The following is a 19651-nucleotide window of genomic DNA, read 5'->3' on the forward strand; positions in this document are numbered from 1 at the left end:
ATAAAGTAATATCATAAGAACTGTTCGCTCGAAATTGAAATCAACAAGATAGCCTCGAACTAAGGGCATTAGAGGTTTATTCGTTCGGCGCCTGGATCGAAATTATAAACCACAGAGGAAAGAATAAACAGGGATATTACAATCTCCCATGCTTAAATTACAGTCTGCAAGATAACGTGGTGGTTGACGTATTCTTCCTGATCTTCGAATAGGAAGATTTTGGAAAGTTCTGGCACGTTTTGAATCACTAGAAACTTGGTCAGGAGGTTTTGTCGAGATTCGAATTTCTGTTGGCAAGGGGTCAAAATAATTTCCACTTGAGCTGGAACTCCTTGGATAAATTACTTCTTGCGTTGGAGAAAATGTTACTTTTGGGACCTTCGCACTTTCTCAATTGGTTGATGTATCTTTTTATAATCTGCCCTCCCTTCATCAAGTTGTATCAGGTAGTGCAGTTTACCAAGTTGTTGTTTAACGCTTCCAAATCTCCATGACAGCTTATTGTTGGCATAAGACTGATTGTACGTGGTCTCCCACTCTTAAAATTCAGTGGTGTGGTATGGGGGGTGATAAATACTTTGATTGGTTTTCCTTGCTTGGTGGACGTAATAGATCTAGTTTTATTCGAATTTGGCATCCTAGATACAGTTTGGCGCCTGGATCGAGGTTATAAACCATGGAGGAAAGAATGAACAGGGATATTACAAGTCTTCATATCAATTACTAAAAATTACATTAGGTGTTGCAGTTTTAATCTACAGATCTAAGGTACGTCACTTTCAGTAGGATTACAGTGCCTAGAAAGAGTACTGTGACGCGTATGTTTTCTCACCTGATTCTTGAAGCCAAAGCAGTGGAAGTCCGATGGCAGATGCGGGATTTAGTTATAACTCAGTTATGCTTAATTGCTGTTTTACTGCATTTCATGAAGAATTTATGAAAGAGCTTTAAAAGGTTTTAATGGGCACACCAAAGCTATATCTTGTTTGTTACCAGCATGCAAAAGTGATCACAGACCAGGCAAAGAAAACTTTCCATGTTTCAAAATTCCCAAAAATGAGAAACAACTTTAAAAATGGAACACTTTGATTCCCTTTAAAAATTTCAAAGGTGTAGTCGGTGCCATTACCCCCATACTCCCTCTCATCGGCACCCTTGCACAGCTATTAGAACAAACTGTTGGTATATCAAGATGATCAATTGCTTTTCTCTTATTGCAGATCTTAAAGTGCAGATTTAGCTATGGGTGCTCCCCCCCCCCCCTCCAAATTTCATGGAACAGTCAAAAAATTCCCCAAGGAGACTAAAATAGTTTTTAAACACCTGTAAAAGTTCTGATGATGCCCTCCAACTCCCCATCCCCCTTAGAATTCCTGCTGAATACTTACTGCAAGAAATATTACTACCGGTAATCAACTGCTAGAAGCTTTACTTTTCGAGATAGCCAATAGATTTTGAAAATCCCAGATCCTAATGTGCAGGTGGAATAGCTCTGGGTGCTCCCCCTCCCCCAGAAATGCTATCCCCTGATAATGATACTTTTATCCTTTTAAAACACCCTTTGTAAAAATTTGAATGGCATAAATGGTGCTGCAAGAACTGAGTGACCATGATATTCTGTTGCACTTCATTGAAACCATTTTAAATCTCTTATATCCATAGGTGTGATCTCTCTCTTACTCTCTCTCATCATGAAATATTACATATATATTTAAGAAATGGAAAGCAATTTGTGATTGCTCAGCAGTCATTAAAAACAGTGGTATTTTGTAGAAAGCTATCCTGCTCATAGTGGCGGATCCAGAGGCCTGTTTTGGGGGGGGCCATTTTATCCATGGGCGATTGGTCCACAAAAAATTTGGGGGGGGGTCAGAGAAGTCACGGGAGGGGGGATGTGGGCAGCGCCCTTATTTATTTATTTATTATTTTATTTTAAATTTTATAAAATTGGGCTGTGGTATTTTTGTTGTTGGTTAAATGATCGTCTCAAAAAAAAAAAAAAAAAAAAAACCTAGGGACATGACCTGAAATCTTGAGACAAATATCAACAGTAGACTTCCTTCTTTCGATTCAAAGCTCCAATTTAATCTTCATCAAAAAACGTGACAAACATTCAAAGTACCCTTATTAAGTCAATTCTTCTTTCTTTAAACACGTGAATCGATCAGCACCAGCATTTTCCAGTCGATCTATAACTTTGAAGTTAGAAAAACGGAGGGGCAGTGCCCCTTTGTTTTTGAAAAGGAGGGGCAGTTGCCCCCACGAACCGCCTATGATTCCATCCCATCCGTTGTCACATGCGCTCAAAAGTATCGGACGCACAAAAGCTATTTCGTTGCGAAGATCATTCATGAGCTTTTAAATTGAGTCTTACAAATAAAGGAAATACATTCCCTTATATCGCCATTTTTTATATATTTTCTCTCATCCTATTATGGAATGAAAAAAAATACCATTCTAATGTAACGTGGGATTTTCAGAGATCGATATGACATGGATTTATGAGGCATTTCTATGAATCTCCTCGGTAATACATTTTTGAATAAAAATAATGTCAAATGATTGCAGAAAAAATGAAAACAAGCAACTACCAAAGTTCACTATAACTACAAATAGCGGCAGTAAAAAACGCGAAACAAAAGTTTAAATAAAGATATATCGAAATAAATCTTGTAACAAAAATTGCTTTTATGATAGAACCAGAAGCAAATAAAGCGGTTAATTTTCGTTATACAAAACATAATTTTCCACTATTTAACCAGTATTAAAATAAATTTAGGATCAAAATAAAACGTTTTAAGTGTAGTTTACTTTTGTTTGAATAAGATTTTACTAGGAAATGCGAAATACAAGAGACAGAAAAGATCTTTTAACAATTAAAAAAAAAATTGATTTGTTAAAAAACCATATTCTGTTACAGCATTGTTAAATTACACTTAATCAGTGGCGTAGCAAACTTGGATGTCAACCGGGGTGGTAATCTGGGCTATCACCCCTCACCCCTCCCCATCAACCGAAGGCGAAAAAAAACCTTATTCAATGTTTGATGAAAGAAACGAAGTTCATACAATATTCATAAACAAAACGAAATTGTGTCCCCCCCCCGAGAGGGATATCATCCGAAATAAATGTTTCCCTCGTATTGATACCAATGCATTTGAGAGATTATAAAACATATGCGAATTTCTGTTGGTATTTACATTTTTCAGGAACTCTTACATGCGTTTTGGGTGTCTCCGCCCCCCCCCCCGCCCCACTCCATATGAGTACCAGCCGCCTCAAATGCCCTTCTAGTGAGACCAATATGTTTGATAGAAAAATTTTTTTTTTTCATGTTGGAAATAAAATTCAGAATTGAAACATCGAAATTTCTCATATTCATTTTAGTGTCACACTCTAGGGGGTGTCACCCGGCTTAGCCCCGCCCTGCAAAATAATTTTTAATATAAATTGAAATGTTGGGGAATTTTTTTTAGAATTGAAGCATTTAAATTTTTCAAAAAAAGTTGAAGATCAATTTCGGGTGCCACCTGGGGCAAACCCATCCGCGCCACCGTAGCAATGCTACTGACTTCATCAACTCACATTTATATATAAAATAATTAAATTTATCAAATAGATAAAGGAGAAAAAAAAACCGTATTTTCATATCAATCAACTAAAAAACCGCAAATTAAGGGAATATGTAATACCCCCCCCCCCCTGGAGCAAAAATAAAACGTATGTATGGCACCAGTTATAAATATGCAGGAATGATTACACCTTCGAACGATATAAAACAAACGTTGAGAAGGAAATACGCTTTCAATTTTTAACATTTATCATTTAAATTTTGAGCATAAATAAAAAAAATTTAATGTATAAATTTTGAATTTGAAAAAAATTAGATTATTCTTCAGAAAGTGTTCAAACAAAAACAATTTATTTTGGTATGCAACCTAATAGTAAAAAAAAAAAACCACGAAGTCTGTTGGGGGGGGGGGGCGATCGCCCCAATCGCCCCCCTGTGGATCCGCCACTGCCCGCTCAGGAAAGTTTAAATGCCCTAAAGTATTCAGGGTTTCAACTAGGTAGTTATTTAAATTGCAGATTGTTGTAAAGTAGTGCTTTTTTTCTGTACACAAAAATGAAATGATACAAAACTTAACAAAAAAAAAAAAAAAAAAAAAGAAAGGCAAGTTTCACACACATAAGTAAAATATAAAGCAAAAAACTTTTTTTTTTTGCTTTTAAGATATTTTAACTAACCCAAAATAAAAAGATCAGTCTAAAGCTAAAATTCAATAATTTGTCTCACAGTTTAAATGGTATTTTTAAAGATAAGAGTTCTATCTATCAAACCCAAAATTGTACTTTTTTGAATAATTTTTGTAACATTAATTAATTGAAACTGAAAGTTTAACCTTACCTGCAGAAAAAAGATGTCCTGATCCTGACAAAATAACTGCTCTACAATATCTGTCATCACGAATCTTTCGGAAACAATCAAGCATTTCCCTGGAAAATACAAACAATTGAGTCAAAGAATGAACTGCACATATGTGTATGCTTATAAACCTGTGTATATATATAGATAGATATACAGTTAGACTAATAGCAAGAGCCAGGTCATTGAAGTGACTAATAAATTACCTTGATGACTAGTTCTTTCGGAATAAGGATCTTTCAGAAGAACTATTATATTTAGTTTTCCTATAAACTCTGAGAAATAATATGTCTTGTGCATATAATTTTTTCCCAGCTCTTATTTCAATTTTTCTCAGTATCTGTACATATATACATGGATTTTCAAGATGCAGAAAATTGACAGCGTCCATGTCTTCCGATTATGTGGCATGTAAAAGATCCCTTGAATGTTTGTTTGGCACAGAGTATCTCTCGGCCAAATTAAATTCCTAGTGCTGTTTTGCCTCGAATAGAGACCAAAAGCCTCCATCTAGTGGAGTAACTGGGCATCAAAATTCTTGTGGCAATGGCATTCCACCGATAATGGTGCCACGTGAAAGAGTAGTTGCTATGCCGGGGGATTGCACTAGGTCTGCAAAATGAAGTGCCTCTAATGCAGCCCCATTAGAAAGAAAAACAAAATGTATATATGTATATGGGCAAATCTCTAGGTAATTTTGCACTATGGACAAGTCTATTTTAAAACCTTTTATTGTATTTTAACCATTAGATCAATCAATGGCATTTCGCAGTGGAAAAATGAGACTTATTAAAACATAAATTATTTATATACTGTTGCAACCCCCCCTCCCCCAGTACTTTCTTTGATAGTGCTGTTCAAAGGGGCTCTTACAGATACACTGGCCTACTGTCCAAAAATCTCTAATTCAGGCAGGCTCTATAAAACAGTATGTTCCACAATTGAACAAATTCAGCATTACAAGGCATGGTATACATTTGCTAATAAAATTGAAATTATTTAATATTTTGCATTTTATTTGAAACGACAACAAGCTTGATTTAAGATACGAAAAGATGTGAAGAAATTTAAAAAGAACGAACTAGTTGAAAACAATAAAAACATTTAATTAATAATAAAACATGAGCTTGACTGCACAAAAAAACAATCATGTTACAAGTTCTCTTCTGAATTAATTGAAAAAAAAATTAAAATATTCAATACCAACCTCCAAAACATTTTATTCATAGCATTGTAGCATTCTGGCCTGTTTAACTCAACATGCAAAATATGGTCGTCTGGTGCTGTAACAGTAAGTGTTTCAAAATCATACGTTGCTGTGTATGCTGCTGTATCAGAGGACAAAAAGCGAAGCAGGTTTGCAGAATTTTGACCAAACCCTGTTGTTGGAGGCTTGTTGTTGATTAAGGCAGTACGATCTAAAAGATCAAAATGAAAAATATATATTATATTGTGCAATTCGAAATTATAAAATTGCAATATCAAATTATGCTGTATAAAAATTTAAATAATGGAAACATTTTGGCAATGAAGAAAAAAAAGGTAACACAGTGTTTCAACATTATTTCCTTCCAAAAGGAAAATTCACACAGTCAAATCAAAAAATTAACTTTTGCTATGATTTCCTCTGTCTCGTAACCTGGTAGTGGCTTTATTAAAAATTCATTATTATATTTTTACATTTTTTAATTGAAATTTAACACATATAGTAACATTTTTTTGTTCCTTCAAAAACTTTTTTTTTCTGTGGCTCAATGCAAGAAAAACCAGCACCAAAATCTACTGTTTGGAGGGAATGGAGTTTTCAAGCTTTATGATACAGGGGTGCCCATCCCCCAAGCTCAATGGCGCAAACTCCCCCCCCCCCCCTCTCCCATTTTTTTTCAACCCTCTTTTCCTGATTTATTTTTCTAGCTTTCTTTTTTTAAATTAATTTATTCTTTAAAATTATTCTTAAAAAAAAGTTCTGTGCTATGCCAATGACATACAATCACACACAGAGACTAAATAAATAAATGAAAAAAATATATAAATAAAATAAAACAAATAATTTAAATTTGAAATAAATCAATAAATAATTTTAAACTAATAAATAAAAAATATTAAATAAATAAATAAAATATATTAAAAAATCCCCCTCAAAACTTTAGATGGCACAACTTGCGCCATAATCCCTCCCTGTGGGCACCCCTGTTATGATGTATAACTTCAGTGCCAATAATACAAAAATACGTCCATTCTGAAATTAAAATTTACATTGACAACTGAAGAGCTTACTTCAAGATGACATTAAATCAACTCTTCATTCTTGAAAAAATAAAATCTTCTCATGCAAGATTAATTATTGAATTGAAGAAAAAGATAATTTTCCCCATTACATAATCTACAGATGATAATAACACTAAATTATGTGGTTAAAAAAATCCAGACAGCTAGTCATGTTGAAATAAAAAAGAATAATAAATGACTTAGCTCTTTTTTTGGAACAAAACTACTTACTTCCTTTTTGGCAGAAGCAAAGACAAAATGAAATGATTGAACTAATCCAAGTTTTTTTTCCCTCATATAAACATAGTATATATCTTAGATACTCAATTTGGTACACAGTTACCACAAATTTTCACTGGCAAATCCTATTTTCCCATTGCTCAAAGAAACACCTAACTCTAACAGTTTCAATAATAATCGAGTTAGGTGTGTCAACTGCAATATTGGCATCTAAAAAGAAAAACCATTCATGTGCACTTTGTAAATTCCCAAAACTTCAAGTAATTTGAAAACATCTCACTTTTCTTCCCTTTCTTTTGCTTGTATTATACAGGGTGTTCCATTTTAACCTGCAAAACCTTTATTTTCGCAACCGTTAGTCCTAGATGTATACTTCCAATTGCAAAAATGTTCAAAATCAGATGCGTAGTTAGGTATTGATAGTAAAGTGAAAATAAAAATAAGACAAAAAATACAAAATTTAACTTTTTATATGGCCCTCAGGTCCCCTAACTAATATTTAGAGAAAAAATCTCCATTGAAAACTATTACTGACACAAAAAACTTGACAGTTGTGTGATCAAAACTGAAGGAGGATACTCCATTTGAAAGTTTTAAGGGACCATACAGAAGATGAGATTAGAACTTATCACCCTTTCAGAAGAATGACAGGTCGTCAGAGTAAGAAAAACAAGGTATTAAATATTTTCACTGCTATACAAAAATAAATGCAAATGTTATGCCGTGATACGCCAAAACACACTACAAAACCTCAAACAATTTGAGAAAAAATGCTCTATTCACACATATCATTTTAAACACTTGTTAACCACTATATTTCCCCCCAAAAAGTGTTGTTGACAGCGAGTGAAAAGTGGTCAAAGTCACAAAACGCTGCATTTCATATCTCGGTGAACATTGGTCATACTAATTTCAAACTTTTTGTGTTGGAATTATTTTTCAATGGAGATTATTTCTCTATATAAAAGTTAAGGGACCTGGGACCAGTAAAAAAAGCTAAATTTTGTATTTTTTGACTTATTTTTATTTTTACTTCAAACTTTCAATATCTTAACCCTACATCTGATTTTGAACATTTTTGCAATTGGAAGTATACATCTAGGAGTAACGGTTGTGAAAATAAAGAATAAACGTCTTGCAGGTTTAAACAGAACACCCTGTATATATATATATATATATATATATATATATATATATATATATATATATATATATATATATATATATATATATATATATATATATATATATAACTTAATATACTATTTTTACTTAAAAAAGAGAGCTTCTTTTCAAAATATATTTTTAATTACCACCTTAAACCATTTCAAACACTGCATGTTATTTAATATACAATGGTTTTCAGGTAGGGCAAAGGAAGGAAACCATAATCAGTCATAACGTAAATCAGGGAAAAGTCAGGGAACTTTTTTTTACAGTTCCTGTCACTACCCTGTAAAAATGTATACAAAGTACTGAATTTACAGGTATTTAAGAATCTCAAATTCAACTAGTGAAATTTTTAGCATTAACGTGTACTAATATGACGTATTGTAAAATTCTTGCTAAAATTTAATTACATGTTTTTCCTCTCAGTAATTTATACAAATAGGCTAACAGCCAATGGAAAGTCAACGAACCATGAATATTTTTGAGTAAAAAAGCTTCAAATGTGAACACTGATCGGAATTTATACTGTACTGAATTTTAAATTGCCTGAAATCAAACAAGTCCATGTAAGGAATTACTTCAAAATAATTCATGTATGCTACAAAACTTTACCATTACCAAATTTTTGATTAAAATTCAATTATTAAAAGAATAAATTTTGAAATATGAATAATTTTGATTTTTATTCAGTATACATAAATCATTTTTTGGATTTTATATTAAATGTTAATAGCTTTGGTTTTTTACAAAATTATACTGAGTTAATAGTATGCATCATTTCATATACCTCAGAAGAAGGGATACCTGTATTTAAGGGACAAGTTGTCAGGTCCCCTTAGTGTCCCTTATTGAGAGGTTCTACTGTATGTGTGTGTGTATATATATATATATATATAAAATATATATATATATTTTTTTTTTCCAGAAGGGGCTCACAGGAGAATTTGTTTTCTGTGTGCTTCATGTGTTCTCTAAACACAGCACAGTTGGTTAAACTGGACTTATCCTTCTTGGTACAAAACTTACTAGTGATTTAATTATTTTCTGAAAAAAGAAAAAGTAGATTTCATCATCTGTGTTTGAAACTTCTAGTTAATGTAAATATATTGTAAGACGTGTGTTACTACCTTTGCAATTAAAAAGTGAATATTTGAAAATTTGAACATAATGCATTTTGGAAACAAGCTTTTGAATTAATATTCACTTTGATTGTTTTTGCATAGAAAATGTGAAAGTTCATTGGTCAAACTCATACCATGTCTTATTTTCATTAAAAATGGACATTACTTACTCCTGCATTGAGCAGCCAATTTTTATACCCAATTCTATGCATAAATGTTGTTTCTATTTCTTCCTATTTTTACGTAATTAATATTATTTGTTAAGTTTTTGTTTGAAATTAAATTTTATTTCTTAACATTACAAAAAATTGTTGATTGGGTGATTTTTCAAAAGTCGCAACATTATAGTTAAATTTTAAAAGTAAAAAACTAAAATGATTCATACTGCTTCTTCTTCATCTTAGAATTCAATAAATCAAGTAGTTATACTATATTATATTATATGTTAATGTATCAGATCAGGAAGTGCATATATGTATAAAATCTTTGTTAGAAAATAAAGCTTATTGTAATCTTTATTCAGTCTGATGCTTATTCTCTTCTTCAAACACTACTTATCAGGAAACCAAAGGCTAGTGTTGTAATGAAAAAATGTAACTAAGAAGCAATCAAAAGTATATAATAAAAAGTAGTAAAGAGACACATACACATTAATAATTTGCTCATGTCCCCGTAATCGAAATACGAGGTCCAACAGTCTGTCAAAATTTTAAGAAAAGTGGCCAAATTTAGCGAGTTTTGGTGAGTAATGGAAGACATCATTCCCTCTTTGCAGATGGATGTCCTGCCATTTGCAGAAGGTGAAATCTCATTGTACATTTAATTTCTCATAAAATCTTAAAAGTTTGCACTTTTCTTTTCGAATTGAAGTTTCAATAGACTTTTTTAAGACCTTACATCTTGATAACAGAGACTAAGAGCAAATAATTTTTGAGTCAAAAGATGTTTTTTGATTGCTACATATTTAAATTATTTTCATTATTACACTATTCATGTGGTAGTTTCCTCTGGTTAGTAGCATTTGGAATTGTTCAAGCCCCAAATTTATGTTATTAGTGTACCGCGTAACCACTTTTTAGCCCACTTTGCAATATTTCCAAAATTCAGCTTAAAAAATTAACGTTAAAAAATTTTTTTGCTTAGGCAACCTGCCAGCAGAATTCAATTTTAGCTGCTACGGCTAACAACTGTTGCACCTAATTCAAGAGAAAACATATTACTGCAACACTGTAATCTGCCTGATGCAACCTTCTAGCAAAATTTAAAGCCATGGGAAATAAGCTAGTTTTTTTTTTTTTTTAAATACCACAATTTTTCCCGTAGTAAAAACTTGAAAGGACTCTTGCAGCAACCTTTCAACAAAGCTTAAAATGTGCCAAATGAGAAGAAAAACATGTTTCTGTTTTATGGTTTATTTTTTAATGTAGAAATGGAGACTACTCAGCGACATCACATTAGTTGAAAATTAGATTTCAAAACTTGCTATTTTATGTGTCATGTAGCACAATCAAACCCTATGCTGGTACCAATTCACTTATTGGACGGTATCTTCAAAAACAAAAAAGAGTATTTATGTAGCTTAACCTTTTAAATTCAAAACAATAATTGAAAAATGAATTTAGAATATTGAGAAAATTGTTTTTACTTATTCATTCACTTGTGAAAAGTAGAAATAAAATACTAATGAATAGTAAGCAGAGAAAGCCCATTAAAAGAAAAACAATTCAATTGAGCAGCTTATAAACAGAAACATTTTAAATAATGAGAAGTGGAATGAAAACTACCAAACTGCTGCAGAAAAGCTTCAAAATAATCCGGAAATTGTTTCAAAAAATGTGAAAATATATAGATAAGTATTATATAACCATTTGTAATATGGTGAATGAAGAAAACACATAGTTAAAGAAACTGCAGTGAAATTAAATAGGAGGGGAACATGGGGAAAGTTAAATGGAGAACAATTTACTCTGCTTTTAGTGCCACCTATCTGGTAATATTTTAACTATGTAGTAACACATGAAGACAATTCCAGTCAAAAAAAAATTTTATTACAGATCAGGTCCATGAATCTATTTGCCCCCAATCTCTCTAGAACCAGACTAGGTTTGTTCAATATGTCCTCATGCGACAAGGTATCAAAACAGAGTAACGTTCCGCAGGAGACTTGCTTTCATTGCACTTGGTACCATGGGCGGATTTATGGGGGGTCAGAGGGGGGCAATGCCCCTCCAGTTTAGGAAGGACTTTTTATGTAGTAACAACACATCTTCCAAAAAATTTTTTAAAAATCATTATTATTTTTTGACTAGTTTAGAAGGGCATGTTGTGGATTTATAGGAGGGGGGGCATAGGGGCAATGCCCTCCAGTTTTTGGAGGACTTAAAATAGTAACAACACATCTTCCAAAATCTTAAAACAAAAAAATTATTATTTTTTTTCTTTTTTGAATAGTTCGATGAAAATGAAGAGAAGCGATTGTCCTTTTCTGATGTGAGAAAAGAAAAAAAAAACATTAAATATATACAAGTAGTACAGCTTTCACTGGGATGCTGAAAATATGCCTATATTCACGTTTTTGGACTGAAAACCGGGGGAGAAACCCCCGAATCCCCTAAAATTGGAGATATTTTATATCCCACTTAAAAGGGAGCCCTGCGTCACTCTCTTGATACCCAGTCACCTCTCTTTAGGCCAATTCAAAAAGGACAGCATGAAAACACACATTAATGAAAACGACACAAAAAAGAGTAAAGCATGACCTTATACATCACAGAAAAACAGACCAAAACATGGGGGGGGGGGCAATTTAAAATGTTGCTAAAAAATAATCCTGCCCCCCAAAGAACTCAATCCTAAATCCGCCTATGCTTGGTACATCTAGATAAGGTCCTAATATCATGGTAGACTCTAAAGAGATCTAAGGTAACCAGAAGCCAGCTGAGACAAAGCTGTCTAGACTTGCCGGTCCTCTCCAAACATAAGCAGCTCATGGGGGGAAGAGGAGCAAGGGGGCAACTAACCCCTCACTTCAAAGATGAAAGGGGCCTCGCCCCCTCAATTTTCACAGTTAAAAATTAGTGATTGATTGAAAAATGATTTTTTAAAGTGTGGATTGATTTATTTCAGGAAAGTAAAAACTTATATAATTGAACTTTTCTCATCTTATTTCATAGAAATGGGACCGATTTTTGATGCCATATTCCACATTTTAGCAGTAATATTAAACACCAATAAGTAATATAGCCCAATCTTGAAAGAAAAAAAAAAACAGCTCCAAGGACCACGGCCCCTAACCACTACACTATACCCCCCCCCCCCCTAATATCTGTTTTGAAGATACAAGAAAAAATAATTTAAATTCCAGAACATTGAAATTCCTGCAAAAAGCTATAGTTGTTTTGTTGACTACTTGTACATCTATTAGATCAGGGAATCCCTTGAACAATGAAGTGAGCTCACGCCCTCCCCCCCCCCCTTAGACCACCATATATGTTGTCAATACAAGAGTACAATAAAAATTTGAAACTTATGCTAGTTGAGATGTCTGAAGCTAAAATCAAGATAATTTCTCAAACAAAACTTGATATTGCTAATCATAACTTAATTTTGAATACGTTCTTATTAGAGCACATGAAACTGTCAGAACCTAAGTTAAAGTGGCATGTTATACAAGTCATTTTCACAACATCAACAGAAATATTACCATCGTTTGCGCTTGAAAAGGTTTTGAATATTAGGTTTTAACTTGTGAAAAGCGGTTCCTCGGGTCCCCCCCCCCTCCTTTTAAGGTTTATACTTCTCGATATTTTGACTTTGTGCTTGCTAATGCTTCAAATACAGATCCGCAGAGGTATATTGATAAAAACTGAACTAAAAACTTCAAAAACGGTGATAATGTCAAAAATACTTATATGTAACCTCAGAATTGAGTAAACTATAGTTAATTTTACTGTTTTACTTTAGGCTTGGAACATATTCACACCCGCTTGAAATTCTTTTCCCCTAGGTAGGCGCCTCCCAGGTTTAGAATCTCAGAAACCCTCTCAGCTACGTTCGCCAACCTCCACCGGTGGTTACCGGTCGGTTGATCACATGACAGCTAAAGCATTGGAGCTGACGTCATTACTTGTCATGTGATCAACCTATCGGTAGCTACCGGTCGATAAACGTACGCAAACACACAGATAGCCGCCAAACTGTAAATTTTCCACTACCGTAATTTCGAGTTAAGCGCCACGACGCTTTTAATTTAAATCAATAATTTTAATAGCTCCAAGGATTATAGTGGACTGAAGTAAAATTCGCCGAAAAGTATCTAACACCCCGTAAAACCTTTTTTAAATATATATATGCATACAAAAATCATTGAAATCATTAATAAAACTCATTTTTCAGTTTTAGAATGTGCTGTCAACCTTAAATTTTCGGAAACGGCCTTTCAAAATTTTAGCATCGCAAATACTCTTGGCAACAGCCAAAACCACGCCCACTTACGTAAAAACATGACCCCCTCCTACTAAATGACGGCCCTGGGGGATCATTCTTAAAACCAGAAGTGCCCCCCTAAGGGCAAGGGCGTACCCCCTTCATTGCGGAGACCCCCGAAAAGCAGGAGCTTCCCCCCAAATGAAAAAGATACCCCTCAAAACACCACCCCTAAAAATTTTAATGCCGCAGTCTGCGCCAAGCCCCCCCCCCCCCCAAGTGGACACCCTTGCTTAAAATTCTCCTTCCTTTCACATCCCCAAGATCGCCTAGAACTGCATTTTCAGAGCCGCAATTTCGGAAAATTTCCGGCGAAGAGCCCCCGAACCCCCAATCCAATAGTATCTTTGACGATCGTCTAAAAATGCGTTTTTAGAGTGTCGATATCGAAAAGTGACTGCGGATAGAGTTCCTGAAACTCATACCTTTCCTTGACGTCCATAGGCGGATTTAGGACTGGAGAGGAGGAGGGGAGCGGGTAATTTTTTTTTTTTTTTTTTTTTTTTTTGAGCAACATTAGTTGTAATCAGTTCCGAATCATATTAAACAGACGCATGCCAAAGGCGGATACAAGGGAGGGTCATTACATCACCAATTTGTATATATTGAACTTAAAAGAACGGAATCTTAGACGATATGCGATGCCGCTTTTGAAGGGAAAGACACCCACCCCCCCGGACATGTTTCGGAAATAAGATCTCCCCCCGCCCCAACCACCAAAAAAAAGAAAAAAGAAAAACAATTGCAGTCCATCTTTGATGACGTTGAGGAAAGAAATGGTGTTCGGAACTTATTCCCAGAAAATATTTTGAAATTAAATTTCCAAAAAACTTTAGATGACCGTCGATGATAATAGAGGAAGGGGGCACGCATTTAACTTCCGAATTGTCTCGGAATTGAGGACTAAAACATTCGAAATAAACATATATAAACTAGGATATGTAGCAAAGAGAAAGTAATAAAACTCAATCAATACCTCCCTTGAAAATTTTCTGAATCCGCCCCTGACGCATGCTTTATTTCTTTAACTTTTTTTTCTGTTTTATTTCAATTCGCCTCCCCCCCCCCCTCCTCCAATGACCGTCTGGATTCGCCACGGTCCCTTTCAAATTTGTGATCCGAAATAATGTCCTTGCAGTCCCCCTCCTCCCCATGCACGGCCTTCTTCATTCATGAATTTAAATAAAGTTTTCTTCAGAGTTCAAAATGTATCGTTATTCTAATATTTTTCCCTCAATAAAAATAATTTATAGCGGAAGTTAGTCGAAATTTTTTTAATATCATAATTTTTCGAAGAATCAAACTTTTTTAAACGTATCTGCCTTTTAACGCAACCGAATACTCATGCCCCCTCCCCCGGGTGAAAAAAACATCTGAAACACCGGTAAAGGATGCTAGTACAAAAAATGTCCACTCGTACTTCTTTAGTTAATTCACTTAGGACATTCCTTTAGTTAAAAAGACGTGCACTCCAATACTGTGGAATGAACACAGCAAAATTAAGTATGAGAAAAAATATTTACGAAGTAAAATGAGAAAAGAAAGGCTTGACCATTTAAAATATAGAGCAGAAATTTTTAAACCTCAATGACATGAGAGAAAAAAAAAAAAAAGATGATTTCGCTAGAAATAAAGCAAGGCAAATATTTTTATATAAGTACTTTAACAAAAAATATTTAATATATAACTTTGATTTGTTCTTTTGACATGTATGTTCTAGCTCCTATTCGAAATATGAGTATCTAAATATAGATTTCTATGTTATGAAATCGTTTATTTGTGCATTTACATTGTATTCAACAGAGGTGCCCCCCCCCTAGTGCAAGGGCACACCCCCTAAATATCGCGAAGACGCCCCTCCAAAAGGAAAAAAAATCCTCAAGCCCCCCCCCCCCTAAAAATCTTAATCGCGCAGTTTGCGCCATGAGGTGGGCACTCCTGATGTATTTAATATACAGCGCCTAAGTTATACACATAAAAAAGTCTTCTTTCGCTTTAATGAGCTAAATCGCTTGTTTGTCTTAAGTTAGTTTTATAATTTCGAAACCGAAAATACTAGACGGAAGAGACGCATTAAAGTCAATATGAACTATTGTTAAATGTGGCGCTGAGAAGCCGAGAAAGAGGAAAAGATTTCTTCAAGGACGAGTAGTGTTCATTTTACATTTTTCTATTTGCCAGAACCAAAGGCGCTGGATTTTGAAAATCAGGAGGGGGGGGGGGTGCTCAAACACGGAGTTTAAAGAGGAACGGGGACGTATTCGAAACAAGATAAATTTTCAAAACAAAGAAAATGCGTCAATTTGAAGAGAAATACTAAATGGAAAATCTCAATACTTCTTACTTCTGATTATTCATTGATAATGATTCGGATCATCATTTTTTTAGGAGGTCAGGGACCTTCCGTCGGGAGCTAAACTTTAAAAATTATAACAGCTGCCTAATTATGTAAACTAAAAATAATCAGGGGCGTGCACAGAAATTTTGAGGCCCGGCCTAAAGGACTTTTACGGGTTCCCTTCATATTGTTTACCCCTACGTCTCTACATATATTTCACCCCTCATTTAAAAAATCTCGGGGCCAATAGGTGTTCCTTCTCCCCCCCCCCTGCATAAAATACGGTGTCAGTTCCCCAACCTTTTTGAGGTAAAGCGCCCATTTTGGAACCAAGATTTTCCCCCCCCCTTCCCACGGCGCACTTCCGTAAGTAAATGCATGACTAATCAGAGCAAACAGAAAAACAAATAAAACTCATACAGGCGCTTATACAGAGAGGACGGGGTTCATGTCATACCCGCGCTCCCTAGATGACTAAAGACAGCCTAGGGCTGCGTTTTTCAGATAGATTTCAAAAAAGTTTCGTCATAAACCCCCTTTTAATACCCAAAAAGACAATAATAACGCCCCCCCCCCCGGAAATTACCCTCTCCACAACCTAAAGGTGACGCCCCCCCTCCCTTTAACGGCCGGCATTTAAACTGCGGAGACGTCACTGGATTAAATATTTCAAAAGTTCCATAACTAATTAAGTTTCAAACAATTTCAAATGTAAATTGCAAAATTTCCAGACGCCAGGCCTGTTATTTGGGCAATCAGAGAGGGGGGGGGGTCAATAAATCCCCCTGAATTTTAAAAACAAGTGTAATTATGAATTTTTGCTTGGAATTTGATGTTTTTTCCCTATAAAATGCATTGAATTCATATCCTTTGTCCCCCCCCCCCGGAAAACTTTGAAATAGCGGGCTGCTTGACGCCCAAGGGAAGATTTCAAGACTCCTCAGAGAGCCACTGTATACAGTTTGCATACATTCGGAGTACCAAGGCAGGGGCGCAATCCGAGAGGCTTTAACCTCCTCCTCAGAATTCTGGGTTTTAAGCTGTATAGCAAACTTGGTACGCTGCTGCATTTGTACTGTACCGCCCCCCCCCCTATGACTTCGTCCCCCACCCCCACCTCAAGAGAAAATTTTGTTTGCGTGAGTTACAAGAAAGCCGGTCTTTTCCATTGCAAAAAAAGAAAGAAAGAAAAAAAAAAAAAACACCACATGATAGACAAAAGCAAAACGAAACATACTTACTCTAATTATCAGATAATGAATAGCAATCCTCCCTCTTCGAAACTTTACCACATTCATCAAACAGTGATCGGCGGAAGCGAAATTAAGGACATGTAAACGGAAATGAATATTTATTGAAAATATCATTTAATTCGCGATACTTGACATCCAGTTGAATTTTAAGATAAGAATTCTTGAAATTTTTCTGAAGGTATTTTAATTTTTATGTTTCATAACATAGAAAAAAAGAGTTAATAATTAAAATCGAAATTCATATCTCCAAAGGAAAAGGATTGATTAATTTAATTAAGTTTAATCGCTTTACATTTTATCCAGAACTAACCGCTGCAAACAATTTCAATTTTATTTAAATTAAAAAAAAATACTTATAATAAGTTGCTTTCAAATATGTAATTCGCTTATGAAAAAAAAGGAGCATTTATCTCAGAACGGAAATTTATTAATTTTACATTTTTGATACTGGCAGGAGGTAAGATATGAAAAGATATACGAGCCTTATTAGGGACTTGATCCATATTGAGCTCAATAGCAAAAGAATTTCTTAGGCTTAGGGCGAAATCAAAGTTGGGTAAGTAATTGCTTCTTATAACTTTGATTAAAGCTCTGATAGTACATATTTCTAAAATTGCGTCAATTATCATTTTTTATATCATAGTGTTAAAATTCTTTTGCGAACAACCCCTTAAGGAACATTACTTGACTTAAGCCTAGGTTGCAATATGCAACGATATAATTGTCGTAAAGAAACTTACACAACTAAGGTATGTGCCTTTAAAGAAGTTTTAAATGCACATATTTATCAATGTTACAGAACTTTTTAATCGGCTCTTACTCATTTACAGTATTTTCATACTTGAGAATCACTTGTTGCTTACCACACACTGCAAATAGACTTATCAATCTCATTATAGTATTACTTAGTGCTGTGGTTGCTTAATATAGAGGTGAAATATTACGTGGTACTGGGCCAGATCGGAATGGGGAAGAGCAATTAATGCTGCGAATTTTTAATTAAAGTTGTAGAAATGTGATTCAGAATAACAATTTCAGTGAATCGAGCGGACCGAAGTTTTAATTGAGCCAAATTCTTTTAGGTTGATTTTTTGCTTTGTAATCACAATTTTAAAGTCTTCTACTTCAGCATTTTATTACCCTTTAGTTTGGAAAATTTGAGAGTCAAAATTTTTGTACAACTCTTTTTCAATGCACAGAACAAAGAGATTGTCCTTAACTGTTAACTGTGAGATACAAACTTCTTAATATAATTTTAAGAAATTTGCGTTAATATTGAAGTAATCAATTGGAAGTTATCAGTTTCTAGTCTGCATACAGTTTTGAACATTCCAGTTAACAGATGGGATTTTTTTTTTTTTTTTTTTTACAGTGAGTTCTGTAAGAAACTGGCATGAAGAGAGAGAATATGCCTAAAAGCGGATCCAAGAGGGGGGAGGGGTATCATGATTCTTTGAGAGACTAAATTTAGCCAAAAGTTAAATTTTTAGACTTATATTGCGAAAAACTTGCCCTAGACCCCCCCCCCCCCCCATCTTATTACAATAATGAACTCCTCCAAAACCAGGAGCTGGATCCACCCTTGATACATGACTCATTATCTATTATTCTTTTCTAACCTGTCAGATCAAGCTAGTCTAGAAAAATGTTAGGGAATCATCTGTTCAGTGTAAATTTCTTTTTAATGACATTTTTTAAATATTTTTTTTAATGGAAGAGAAAAAAAAGAATAAACAACCCAATGCAAATTGCAGCGAGTAAAACAGATGATTTAAACTTGTTGTTCATTCATGAACAAAGAAACCACTCATGACATACTGCTTTGCAATTGAAGTGTAAATTATTGAATTTATATAACTACTAAGTAAATGCTGTAAAGCTTTGAAGATTTGATTTAAGTGAAAATTAACACATAAAAATACTTGACAAAAGTTAAATATTTCGTTAACATTTTGATATATATTTTTTTAAAAATGAAATAGTCAGAGAGAATTCATATGAACTGAAAATAACAGTAAAAATCAAATAGTATGAGTTTTGTTCAATCTGATGCATTAAAAAATAGATATTTTTTTTTTCTTGGCAATAGCCCTTCAACCTTGAAAAACTTATAAGATCTGATTTTATGCCTTTCCAAAGAACACTTTTTTGATTTGATTTTCTTTCAAAAAGTTTTTTTCTCATTGGTCAAGACTTGGGCGAAAGTTTACATTTTTATGTCCCCCCCCCCCTCAAGGAAAACTGGCTACACTAAAAAATCCTGGTTTCTAAAACTTACAAGGTCAACTGAGAGTTTAGGACGAACTGCAATATTTAACTTGATGAAATGCATTTTCAATTTCTCATATGT

At 34.1% G+C, this 19651-nt stretch overlaps 1 protein-coding gene across 1 annotated transcript in view; it reads right to left on the reverse strand.

Moving 5' to 3' along the window:
• LOC129219095 (delta(3,5)-Delta(2,4)-dienoyl-CoA isomerase, mitochondrial-like) overlaps window positions 1-19651 on the reverse strand; it is a 52625-nt gene that overhangs the window by 14511 nt on the left and 18463 nt on the right. Inside the window, exons 2-3 of the mRNA XM_054853414.1 lie at window positions 5634-5844; window positions 4409-4497 (exon numbers count right to left, since the gene is read on the reverse strand). Of these exons, the coding sequence (XP_054709389.1) occupies window positions 4409-4497; window positions 5634-5844 (300 nt within the window). The remainder of the gene's footprint in view (window positions 1-4408; window positions 4498-5633; window positions 5845-19651) is intronic.

Source organism: Uloborus diversus, chromosome 3 (assembly GCF_026930045.1).
Source record: "Uloborus diversus isolate 005 chromosome 3, Udiv.v.3.1, whole genome shotgun sequence".
Lineage (NCBI taxonomy): Eukaryota > Metazoa > Arthropoda > Arachnida > Araneae > Uloboridae > Uloborus > Uloborus diversus.